Source organism: Diorhabda sublineata, chromosome 8 (genome assembly GCF_026230105.1).
Source record: "Diorhabda sublineata isolate icDioSubl1.1 chromosome 8, icDioSubl1.1, whole genome shotgun sequence".
In the NCBI taxonomy this organism is placed as follows: Eukaryota; Metazoa; Arthropoda; class Insecta; order Coleoptera; family Chrysomelidae; genus Diorhabda; species Diorhabda sublineata.
In genome coordinates this window covers 11,255,790-11,268,655 of record NC_079481.1, presented here as the reverse complement: position 1 = coordinate 11,268,655, position 12,866 = coordinate 11,255,790, and the positions used below count along the sequence as shown (strand labels likewise).

The 12,866-nt window shown below is 34.2% G+C and overlaps 1 protein-coding gene across 2 annotated transcripts; it reads right to left on the bottom strand.

The window, feature by feature from the left end:
- Positions 1-4,108: 4,108 nt before the first annotated feature.
- On the bottom strand, positions 4,109-9,649 carry LOC130448085 (uncharacterized). 2 transcript variants are annotated; one of them, XM_056785280.1, is made up of 4 exons: positions 9,408-9,640; positions 8,531-8,635; positions 8,128-8,195; positions 7,989-8,047 (listed from the first exon to the last, which is right to left on the bottom strand). In XM_056785280.1, the coding sequence occupies exons 1-4, from the start codon at positions 9,581-9,583 to the stop codon at positions 8,004-8,006; spliced, it is 393 nt and encodes a 130-aa protein (XP_056641258.1). In that variant the 5' UTR covers positions 9,584-9,640; the 3' UTR covers positions 7,989-8,003. The 2 variants fall into 2 exon arrangements, with proteins under 2 accessions (XP_056641257.1, XP_056641258.1); XM_056785279.1 differs by lacking the exons at positions 7,989-8,047; positions 8,128-8,195 and adding an exon at positions 4,109-4,548 and having other exon boundaries at positions 9,408-9,649.
- Between the last annotated feature and the right edge of the window lie 3,217 nt (positions 9,650-12,866).

Here is a 12,866-nt window from a genome sequence, read left to right as displayed (position 1 = left end):
TATCATAGTCAAAATATAAAATTTGAATTATATGGAACAGATTTCATTCAGTTACTTATCTATAGGTACTGAATAAATATTTTCAGATAGAATGGAAGAGATTTACATCTCTTATAACCCCTACATAATTGGGTAGGTACACTGTAAAAATTCACGTATATATTTATATGATGATATAATTGAATCCTACCATTTTACAGGGTGTTATGAAGTTTCACCATATAATACCTTGTATTAATTGACCCATATTGTAGAGCGATTGTATAGGCCAATCAAATTAGACTGTTACTATGTACCAAAAAGTTTTTTTAATAGTTGTTGTATTTTTAAATATGGAGAAAACCAGTAAATTTTTAGTATTAATTCAATCACAAATTTACAAAAACATTTTTTTAGTCACTTTCCAAAGACTATACGTTCAGGTTTTTATCACAATTGAGAAAATAGCTATTCTCGTGTGTATTTTTGTGTAATTAATTACTTTCATTTGATCATTATTATATACAGGATGTTCTAGGACTTGATTCGCCCATGGTCTAAAGAACGCCATATTTCTATTAATTTTAAGAAATTTATGAATTAAATTGATATCACCAAACCTCGCCACTGCTTATGACAGACTGTCTGGCAGGAATATTTCGAAGAAATTGTGTACATACGCCTTCCGACAGCTTCGGACAATAGAAATGCATTTATGTTCACGATTCGGTGTTTTCACTGGTAAACAGTGGAGACGGAACCTATAGTATGTCGACGGGCGTTGTCCTATATTAGGATGGAGCTTTTGCCAACGAAACTATCGTCAGAAACGACGTAATTCCCCAAAATTTCTTCTATGTATCAGTTCTCTTTTAATACACCTGCTCCACCGACAGTTTCAATGAAAATCAACTCGATTTTTACTTCCACGTTTTCTTTTATGCAACATTGCATGAATCTTTCTCAATGTCTTCTGTAGACTCGTCCTCTTCTATAGTAGACACGCTCTGTTTTCGTCTGCAAAGGGAACAAAGATCCATTGTACGTCAATCCAATTAACGGAAAATCTTAGACGGGCTGCTCGGTGGTCTGAAGTTAATTTGGGACCAGTAGTTAGCCTTTTTGGCTCAAGATTAGCCGCCTTAAGTCTTATTCTGACTGTTCAGCCACTCCTCGAGTTTCTCTGAGTTGACTTGAGCACCAGTAAGGGTTCGATTTATTAGGGATGTGCTGACAATTAATCAATCGGTCATCTTTCTCTCGAATGTGCAGGTTTGTCTTCCGGAATCACGTCTTCGATGAAAATTGGTAACGACAGTAAACTCTAGAAACAGCTGATTGACTCATGTTCAGCGTATTGCCCACTTCACGCTGAAGTGGACAGTACGTTTTAAGGCCTACTTGGTGGTGGTGGGTGAGGTAAATAACCTTTTATAAAGGGTCAGTTAGCTCTAAACAAGCATTATATTCTACTTTCAAATGCTCCCCTCCTCTCGCCACTCACCTTTCTATACGTTTTTTCCATTGCTGTTGGAATGGAAAAGCAGTGCTGGAAGTTTTCTTTGATGATGGCCTTAAGGAGTTCTGCTGTTTTTAGCTTTAATGCTTCCATCGACTCAAATCGGATCCCTTCCAAAGCAGATCTTTTTCTAACCTTTCATGGAAATCTGAGTAAACCTGTTGACGCAAGAGCTTTTGGTCAGGAATCAGATTTTTTGACACCAACTTCGCACAGACTTTTCTCATGTGTGATTCCTCGTGTAAAATTTTTCTAACCGTTTCTTTATCAGTGTTTACAGCCTCGGCAATTATCCGGATTCCCATTCGACGATGTGCACGCACGATTTGGTTGATTTCGGTCACTGTTTCCGGAGTTAAAACAGTCACAGTGCCACCTGGTGCTGGTCATCTTCAGTGCTCTCTCGACCCTCACTAAAGCGCTTACACCACTCAAAAACACACGCAGGAGATAGATAATTGTCCACATAGGCCTCTTGCAACAATTTATAGCACTCAGTCGGAGTTTTTTTCAATTTAACGAGATTGATACATAAGAAAAAACCACGTTCGTTTCAAACCGCTACTGCACAAATACTATAATAGTGACGGAAACGTATTTTGGGACCGTCTAGGGCGCCCTCTAGACACGCAGTCTCGTTATTTAATAGTCAGACCTCGTATATGATTAGATTAATTTGAGTCTTCTTCGATGAGTGCTCTCAAGAATTTTTTTTACGAGCTTCAATGTCTTGAAGGATAACGTAACGAAAATCTCGGAAGACGCAGCCCGCCGATTTAACAAAACCAAGACATTAGGTATATCCTGCATGAAATTTGGGCATAAGAAATTTGTTAGTGCGATGGATACTGACTCCAGACAATAAGCGCGTCTCTGAGACGACTTCAGAGCAGTAGTTGATTCTGTTTGTGCAATTAGAAAAAGTTTCTGCGTCGTTTCGTGATATTCGACGAAAGATGTATCAATTAGTTCACACCAGAGACTAAGAAACGAACAAAATAGTGAACTTCACCCGCAGAAAGTGTCTCAAAGCTGTCATATCGCTCGGATGGTGATGGCCATCGTTTCTGGGATTTCATCGAGAGGAAAAGGACAGAATTGTTATAGAGGTGTGTTATGTTAAATTATTGAACATACTTAACTCCGAATAGAAAGAAAAATCCCTATTTGGGGAAGAAAAAAGTGCTCTTACATCGTGTCGACCAGCACTTCCGCCCTCGTTACGTTCTAGTTGTCCTACCAACTCCTTCCCCTTTCACCGTATTTTCCATATTTCGCCCCTATTGACTTCTTTTTGTTTCTTAAGTAAAGCCCCAGGTAGAAATGAGGGTCAAATGACGAGGTCAGCGTTCACTCGGATATCTCCTTTGCAAACTTCGCGAAAACGTATTCTTTAGACTAGTTAAAGAAGTTGGAGCATCGTTTGAGCGAAATAGCTGGCCATAATAGATGGCGTTGCTTACGCCGTCCATATAAAAAGATGAGAGGTCATGAATTTTTGAGTTTAAAATTCAAAAAATTTATTATTTCAGCTGAATTTAATGACAAAATGGATGAAACTAAATTTTATCGTTCTATTTTAAGAAATGCAAAGTTATATAACTGTAAGACGTAACATTCATTGGAAAGCATATCACTTAACATATCTACTTGAATCTACATATTGAATATATATCATAATATTGTAATAATACATAAAACAACTAACATATCTTTATTTCCAAAAGTACCGGGATTTATAAATGAACATGAAGGATTTAACTCTTTGTAACATTTATAACGTTAAACTTACAGATTTAAATAAGATGACAAATGAAAGAGCAACTCGATAAGTTTCATTTAAAGTATTCAATGTGAGCACCAGGACTCGGACTATTTGAGGCCCTCAGCTAAAACCTGTGAAGGGTCTGGCGGTACGAAAACTAGAGGTGCACAGAAACTTTTTAAAAATTGGGAATTTGAAAACGCGTTTTACGCTATTTTGGCAATTATGGAGAAGAAGAAGAATTTCAATTAGGTTTTATACAAATACATATTATGGTTTTCGACCATGCTCTTTTTCATCTTGGTACCTTCACTTCTGGTCGTCGCGCCGAATGCTTATAAAGGGTCCTCAACTCAAAAAATCTTATTTTGGCATTTTTAACCTTGGTTTCTTCCGTTATTTTGTCCAAGATCGGAGAAGGTCATTTCTTTTTTGGTCTTTTTCATCTTGGTATCTTCACTTCTGGTCATTTTTTATCTCACGTAAAGATTTCATATGGTTTTCAGACTTTCGCGGTAACCTCGTTTTTCTGGCTCTAGAAAATCATCCGATTTCTATGAATTGTATTTCCAAATCTTCGTTTTTACGGCGGATTTGTGACAAAAAATATGAGAAATAATGGGAAATATCTCACCTGGAAATTTCATATAGTTTTATGACTTTAAATGTGATCATAAATGCGCTTCTTCGCATATAATCGTTCATAACTTTTTTACAAAGCATCAAACGCAGTTCATATTTTTTGTTTGTTAATCTACACAAAAAACGAACTGTTGGAAAAAAATGTTGTCGCTTGTGTCGATTTTTTTGCTCAGGAGTGTAGTTAACTCATAATAAATCAAAAATTTAATTTTATAATGTGTTTATTCACATAAAAACAGTTTTAGAAAATTTATATTATCTTTATTTTATTCATTATATCAAAAACTTCGGAAATAACGCAATTTATATAACAGACTTTTCGTTTCCAACATATTGGACTATAGCTAGAAAATTGTTTACAACTAGATTACTTTCCAAATCCAATTTAAACTTGTTTTCGAAGTCGTTCATTATTTTTTCATTCCTTACATTTAAAATCTTGAAACTTTCGTTCATCGACTTTAAAGCGTTTGTGAAAAACATCATGAATTCATAACCGTCTTGTAAAATTCTATAAAGCGGAGGCTGAAAGGCATTTCCTTTTATCAGATCAGTAATTTCTTCCCAATCCAAATCGATTGTAGATTTTTCTAATATTGACAGTCTGTTTTTCACAAGTTGATTAGCAGCCGATAATCGACTTCTGAAAAAATATTTTCAATCATGAAGTGTTTGACTGTTGACTGAATGAAAAAGAAATTTCTGTTGCTGAAAGTCACGGAAATGAATAATTTTAATTTGAACTAAGTAATTAAAATGAACAATTTAATTTTGCTATGATTTTCGATGAAACAAAAAAAGTTTTAACGTCTTCAGTAGACAAGGCATGATTTGGATGACATTTTGCTGCTTTCCTGCACCAATATCAGTTTCTCGGTAACTATCCGACAAGTGTGGGGTCGTACATTAACATGCATAAAGGTTGCGTCGTCTTCATGGTCTTCTAGAACCTCTGTCAGGTACCTGTGCGCAGTTAACGTCCCATTCTCGATCAAGACTAACACCGTGCGAGCCTCAAACGTGACCCCAATCCCCTATTGTTCAAGCAGCTTCACAAAAATGTGGAGACCTCTTTAAGGAAAAAAACCTATATACTCCACAACACCTTCTAATCCTCTACAAGGCCCAGAATCTTCCATCTTTAGAATATTGCTTGTACATTTGGAGCTCGGCTCCTAAGTATACCCTGAATATATTAGATTCAATACAGAAGAGAGCAGTTCGAATTATAAGCGATCCAGAATTGACCAGAAACTTGGACAGCTTAAAGCATTCACTGACATTTGCCTTCTTCAAGAACAAACCGACATTTGTCTTCAGAAACTGTCTTTCTCAGAAACAAACCTACATTTGTTTTTAGAAAATGTCCTCTACAAAAACAAACCAACATTTTTCTGAGAGATTACCTTTCATCAAGAACAAACTGACACTTGTTTGATAGACTATCTTTCTTCAGAAAACCGACATTTGTCTTTAGAAAATATCTTCTTCAAGAACGAACCGACATTTGTCTGAGGATTATCTTTCTTCAAGAAGAAAGCGTCTTCAAAGGCATTTTGAAGCCAGTCTGATTGTAGACTACATGCCCAAAATATGGAGAAAGGCAGAATATTTATAGCAAAAACGGACAGGAAACCAGAAGATCTACTAGATTCTTACCTTCCGATCAGCCTCTTTAAAACCATACAGAAAGCATGCCTCTCACAAGAAAATCACACAAAACAATTTCCTTATAAAAAAACTTCCCTAATAGGGAAATTGCTATTTAAAGACAAAAAAGATTATTGGCAGCAAAGATATTGCTCTAGCAGCCTTCAGCAACATGAATGTAAGCAGCACCTTACATCAATCCATCAAAAACAGAAATAAATGGAAACACTTCCACTATCTCTCCACTGTGGTCATTGGTAATGGAAAAAATTCTTACTACACTTAGTAACGCTTAATTCGCAGTTTTAACCTATGCAGATGATCTGGTAGTGGTAGTATGGTGCAAACATGAAGGCATAATCTCTGCTAAGATATAAAGGACCCTAAATACAATTAAAAATTGGAATGATGAAGGGCAATTCCCCACCAACCCTGGTAATACAACACTAGCTCCATTTATAAGGAGGAGGAAGTCAAATATACACACACACACACCTATCCACTTAACTGATACTCTCCAATGATCTAGGAGTCATCATGAATGAAACACTTACTTGGAACAATCATCTGCACTAGGTAATATCAAAAGTTACTACACCAAACAGTCATCAAACCCATGATGGGGGCAATGTCAACATGGTCCACCACAGCCCTAGAGGCGATGCTAAATTTGTCTCCCCTTCACCTTATAATGGAAAGAGGCATTTAGGAATTCCAAAGTTGATAAAGCTAGAAAGCAGTGAACCAAATGCATACCATAATAGACATAGACTTCTCATTCAAAATGGTAATTAATGATCACCAATCATGGGTCAATAAAGATTTTCCTCAAGCTCGAAATGAATCTCTCTGGTACACAGACAGTACTAAGTTAGCGAAAGCAGCTGGATTGGGCATTTTTGAATCAAAAACAAGTTTTCTATACCCATGGCAAAATCACAATTTTCCAAGTAGAATTGCTAACAGCTCTGGACTGTTTGGATAGAAACCTATCTATAAAACACATTCACATTCTCTCCCATAGCAAAAAGGCTTTGAGTGCTAGTTAGGGAAGGCCAACAAACTCTTGAATGACAAGTTTAAAAAAAACAAAGTAACTCTAATGTGGCTACCAAGCAGTAAGGAAGCAGAAAAGGTGCCATTACTGCAAACTTTGGACTAGAGGCCTACTGTGGCCTTATTAGATGCCACATCAATAACAAACTGAACACATGGTTATCTGACAGGTCACTAAGCCTTCAAATACCACCTTAAGATAATTAAGACACGACAGAGAATAATTCTACAATGAAACCATGAAAATAGCAGAGCATATATTCTGCAAATGTTTTGTACATTTCATCCAAATTCTTAAAGGAGTATCACTAACACCTAGGGGACACAAAACCAAAGCCAAAAATATTCCCCAAAACAAATCTACAAGTGAAAAAATTTACAATTAGGTTGCCTCCAGTTTCTCAAATTGAAAAATTGGTTTTTCTACGATCGTGCGTTTTAACCCACTTTTCCGCACGCATTTTAGTTATGAAAGTGTCACTTTCCCGCACTAGTGGCGTGTAATTGTTAGTAAAACGTCAAAGTTGTTCAAAACGTCTTGAAAGTAACCGAATAAGAACAATCTTCTTCTAAATTAAACCACATTAAACCGAATACGATACAATAATATTAATGGATTCATCCGACGAAGAACTTCCAGAAGCCATTTTGAAGGCTGCAAATGAAGCTAATTCCGAGCTGTTACCTGCCAAATCCAGACTAAGGTATGAGAAGCAATACGACCATTTTGTTACATGGTGTAAGGAGAAAGGGGCCAAAACTTATAAGGAAGAGGTATTTCTGGCGTATTTTTCAGACCTAAGTAAGGTTTTGAAATCTAATACATTATGGTCCCACTATTCGATGGTAAAAAGTTTAGTAAAAATAAAACAATATTGGTTATAGGAAACTTCCATAAGCTATTGGTTTTCGAGCACAGAAAGCACAAGTTTTTACCAAAGAAGATATATCCAGGGTTATGCTAGCTCCCGATGAGGTATACTTGATGATTAAAGTGAGTACCATTTCGGCTGGCGCTCTCCGCAGATCCGAGCATGTAAATATCACTGTCGATGACATTCAAGATAAAGGCAACCTAATTGTTGTGAAAATTTCTGATTCCAAAAATCATTCATCAAGATCATTTGTTTTATCTGAAATGATGGAACCTATTTGACCCTGTACAGAAAGTACGCAGATTTACAACCACCTACCACGCCACACAGCCGATTTTTTATTCATTATAAGAATGGAAAATGCTGAGTTCAATGCGTTGGCGTAAACACTTTTGGTAAGATGCCAGCAGTGATTGTCGCATATTTACGCTTACCTAATCCGGAACGTTATACAGGACACAGTTTCAGACGTTCTTCGACAACGTTCCTAGTAGACTCCGGCGAAGAAATAACCAACCTAAAGCGCCTGGGTGGCTGGAAGTCTACTACTGACGCTGAGGGCTATTTGGAGGACACCGAGAATCAGAAGAAAAAAATATCAAATAAAATTCTCTGTACTACATATGACTTAAAACCGTTACCGTCACCGTCATCGTCATCTTTATGCGACCTGCAACCGATGCTATCCTCACCAACAATTCTTACTAGTCTACAGAATGCAACAAATTGTGTTTTCAATATTAATATTTATAATAATTAGTAGTTTTTAGTTATATTTTTGTAGTTTTGTATAAATTTTGTATATTATTATGTTTGTTGGAATAAAATAATTTTAGAAAAATGGGTTGGTATACTTTTTTGTATATACGGTCGTAGAAAAAATAATGTTCCTAACTCATGCGTAAAGTGTCTTTCCCGCACTTGACCGCTTGCCCGAACTCCGCTCCGCGTCGTTCGGGACAACTGCAGTCGCGTGCGGGAAAGTATCACTTTCCGCACTTGTTAGGAAAATAACTATTTTGCCACATAAATAAATATACTCACAGAATATCTTTGATCAGTTGTATTTCGTCCTCAATTTCAGAAGTAATCTTATATAATAATTTTTGTTGGAGATCCTCAAAGTCATCAATATACTTTATATTCGCTCTGAAACAACAAAATACCAATTTGTATCTTGGAAACAATAATTGGAAGATTATTTGGTGATAAATACTAAGACCTTAATAAAAAAGTATTATTTATGGAGCACCTTGTATATATGGTGTAGTTTGAGCTAAGTATTTAAATAAAGAAAATACGTAATTGTCATTTTATTCAAAGAATGTTGTTAATGAGAAAAGCAGCGCTTGATAAAGTGTGTTGAAAACTGATTTATCCGAAGAATTTTTTTTAAAATATCTTTAAGCCGCTTGAAGTAATGCAATTGATGCATGCAATTTATTGAAGGGCAATATATTAGATAGATGAATATTGCATTTTATTTAATATTTGTGTGCGGATTAAAAATGAAAAATTAGGTAAAGTGAACAAGAAAAAAGTAGTCAGTGCATCACTGGCATTAATTATAACTTCTGCTACTTTACTTTTGGAGTGTAATGGACAGACAATAGTATTAATCAAAACCCTAACTTCAAATTTTATTTAATATTTTGTGCCTGGCTTAACAAAGAAATGAAAGTTTTACGAAAATCAGCTGATCTGTTGAGCCAAAAGTAACTAGATTTCTCCCTAGAATTGCAGCTTGCACGCAATAAAATCACTGATAAAGTTGCAAATGCTTTTGCTTTCATGATTTTGATAAAGAAATATTGCATCTTGCATTGCACTGCACGTTGTCTTGCATCATGTCAAGCGGCTTTCAGGAAATAAAAATAATACAAATAAAGCATACAATAACAATGCAACACAACATACTCACTTTTCCACGTGTCTTAATTGTTCACTAAAATTCACTAACGCTTGAACAGGTTTTATAGCTTCGGTTAATAAAGAATTCCAGTTATTACAATGTGATGATAAAATGGTACAAAAATTCAAAACATTTTTTTGAACAACCGTATTAATTGTATCATTATTATTTTGATATTGTAACATTTTGGTAAATAATTTGTTTTGATACACATTCCACTACAAATACTGATTGACTTACACTGTGACTGTAGTTTTCGTTTACATTCAACTTTCAGGAATGGTTAGTTTTTTGAATATATTCTACTTGTTGCTAGATGGCGCGCAAAGGTAGTTAAATAATTTAAAAATAAATATATTAATTTTTCTACTTGCTTTTTAGATATAATACTTTAAATGATTCATATATATAATTGAAAGAATAAAATTTAAGTTTGAAATTAATCGAACTTCTTTCGGTGGGGTACGATGTTGTCTAATCAAGGATAGAAATATATTTAGGATTTAGGGTATTCTTATTTCATATAAGTAATGTATTGCTAAAAGATTATACAGGGTCGGGCAAAATGAACGAAGCACCGAATTCATGGCTTGATTACACAGACCTGAATTTCTTAACATTTTGAAAGTTGAATTGGAAATTTTAACTACAAGGGTATTAAAACCTCATTTCTAATCTTAAATATCGTATGTTCGTTTTAAATATTATTACAGATTAATCTAAAAATTTTCATGAATGTATCAAGTGAGCTAATACAAGTTATCGGTTTTTTATTGGTCTTTTATGACCATAAGCTGTGTGTACAGAAAAATATCAAAAGATTTGGATTGGTTAAAACCCCTTTGTAATAAATATTACATAGCTATATCATAACTTATTTTTATTAAGTACTTATTTGCCAATGGGGCTTGAAAAATGTTGTTTTATTTTAATTTTAAACAAATATTACCGAAAATACGATTCTAGGTTTTTGCATTTAGTAATGTATACATTTATGTAAAAGTGTTGAAATAAGTTATTACTTAGAAACTTGGGCTAGAAAGTCTACCAGTTATTGAAAATCTCCAGGAAAGGAAGACTTATAGAAATGAAAGTACATGCGTACATGATATTTTGATAAAGACTGAAAGTAGATGGAACATGGATCAATGACCATATATATTTTGGCAAGATGAAACTGTTACAAATCGAAGACAGTCTTTTTTGAATAATTTAATTACTGGCTTGAATCCACTAAAAGAAAACAAGCACAGACTGATTATAGAACAAATCGGTAGTTCTAACGGTTTTGTTGGAGGTGGTTTATTAACGTTTAAATCTACTCGTTACGGTGACTATCATCTGGACATGATTGTTGATCTTTTTGAAGAATGGCTCGAACAAATGATAGATAGATAGACCAGAAGAATTGTCTACGACCAAATGGTTAGAAACAGATTTACAGAGTTGCTTACATTCAAAGAATATTAAATTTCCTCCCGCTTCTGTTAGATAGCGACTGTATTCTTATTGTTTCCTTCGTAAAGAGAAATGATGGAATTTATGGAATTGTATAAGAACGAGAAATGACAGTGACAGATAAAGGGAGAAATTTCCAGAAAAAAATAATTCTTTTTAAATGTCAAACAGTTGTTTTTGGAGGCTGCGGTTAATGTGAAGCCTACCAACTGAGAAAAGGTAGTTAATCATATGATTAAACAGAATTAATTGAATAGTTTTCGACTCATTCTTAAGATTATGCAACCAATCATACACCATATATTAGAACTGGTTGCGGAAGTACATGAACGGAACTATTTATTGCTTCCTATTGCTCGGTAGACAGCGATAAAATCATAGATTAAGTGAAACTATAGAAGTTCCATTTTGAAAAACTTATACATTTCATCTATGCGAGACGTATAACGAGTTGCGAGCATGACAGGCGCGTCTATATCACGTTCTAGAGGAATCGTACCATAAAATTTGATTTTCTGGAAAACCACACCTCCGAGTAGAAGACTGATGTGGATCTATATATATCTTATTTTTTTTGGATTGTTCAACTAGTGGATATTGAATTAAAACAAACAAATTCATCAATAAAGATATATAACGATAGAGTCTTATGAGAATAATCCCAGGTACGCCCTCTATGAAAGAGTGTCCAAACTACTTTTGAAATTCTACTAATTTCTATCTATATAGTAGATTTAAGAGGAAAGTTTGGGTATAAAAATTATTAAGCGGAGAAAAGTCATGAAAATTAGATTTTCATGAAAACCATTGCTCAAATTCAAAAACTGATGTGATTTTCGGAATTTCCATAAGAAAATACATGATACTACGTGGTTCTTTCTATATTTTCAGAATATACCATTTTTTCAAATTTCTTTGTTATAAAAATGGTAAAAAAAATCTTTTGCCCCTGATTTCGCTGGAATTTTGCATTGAGTGGTATTTTGGTATGAGGATCCCACAAATGCTATCAGTTTCTAAAAAAAAAAAAAATTATTCAGTGGAGAAAAGTGGAGGAAAGTCATGAAAATTGGATTTTTATGAAAACCATCGCTCAAATTCAGAAACTGTTATGATTTTCGGAATCTCCTAGGAAAAATATATGATACCTCGTGATTTTTTGAATACTTTCGCAGTATTAATTAGATAAATTTGCGGTTTTAGAATAAACCAAAGATATAACTTAAACATCGCATATGTAGTTTGTTATTTATGTATTTATTCCATTAAAAAAATGTACTATACAGGATGTAATACTCAAAATGAATCACTAATTTAATTTTTTAAAGTCAGTTCTGGAATTTCTAAATTCAGCCTATACCAGTCGAATGTATGATAGTAGTGGACTGCTTTATGAAAAATCTTTAAAAAATAAAATCAGCTGTGTAAATATTATAACCAATTAACGTTTAACGTCAATTTTACACTCTTAGTAGCCTCCCTGAGGGGCTATACATATAGTAGAAGTATGTAAAGTTCTTCATGACTCACCTTGTATATTTTAACTAACTTGAAATTGAAAACAGCTGTTACGGTCCATATTAATAAGATTGTAATTTATTATAATACAGTCAAAACAGTATTTTATTTATAGAAAATAGTTTAAATGAAACTATTTTGGTTTCAAAATAGTGTACTGAATGACCAAGGTCCAGCTTCTTTACGTTCTAATAAAGTGTCAAATAGTTATTAGCCGCATAACTTTATTAGAAAATTTTAATGTTTTTCTATTGAAGCAACGAACAGCAAGGATTTAGATCAGGAAGATCTTGTACAGATGCGATATTTGTGTCGAAAAATCCATCGAGTATTACAAACCGGCGTTCATATGTTTTATAGATCTGGAAAAGGCGTTTGACCGAATACAACTGAAGGACGCGGTACACCTTCTATATAACAGGCAAATCCCATATAACATAATAAAAACCATCGAAAACACTTACCAGAAAAACAAAATACAGGTCAAAATTT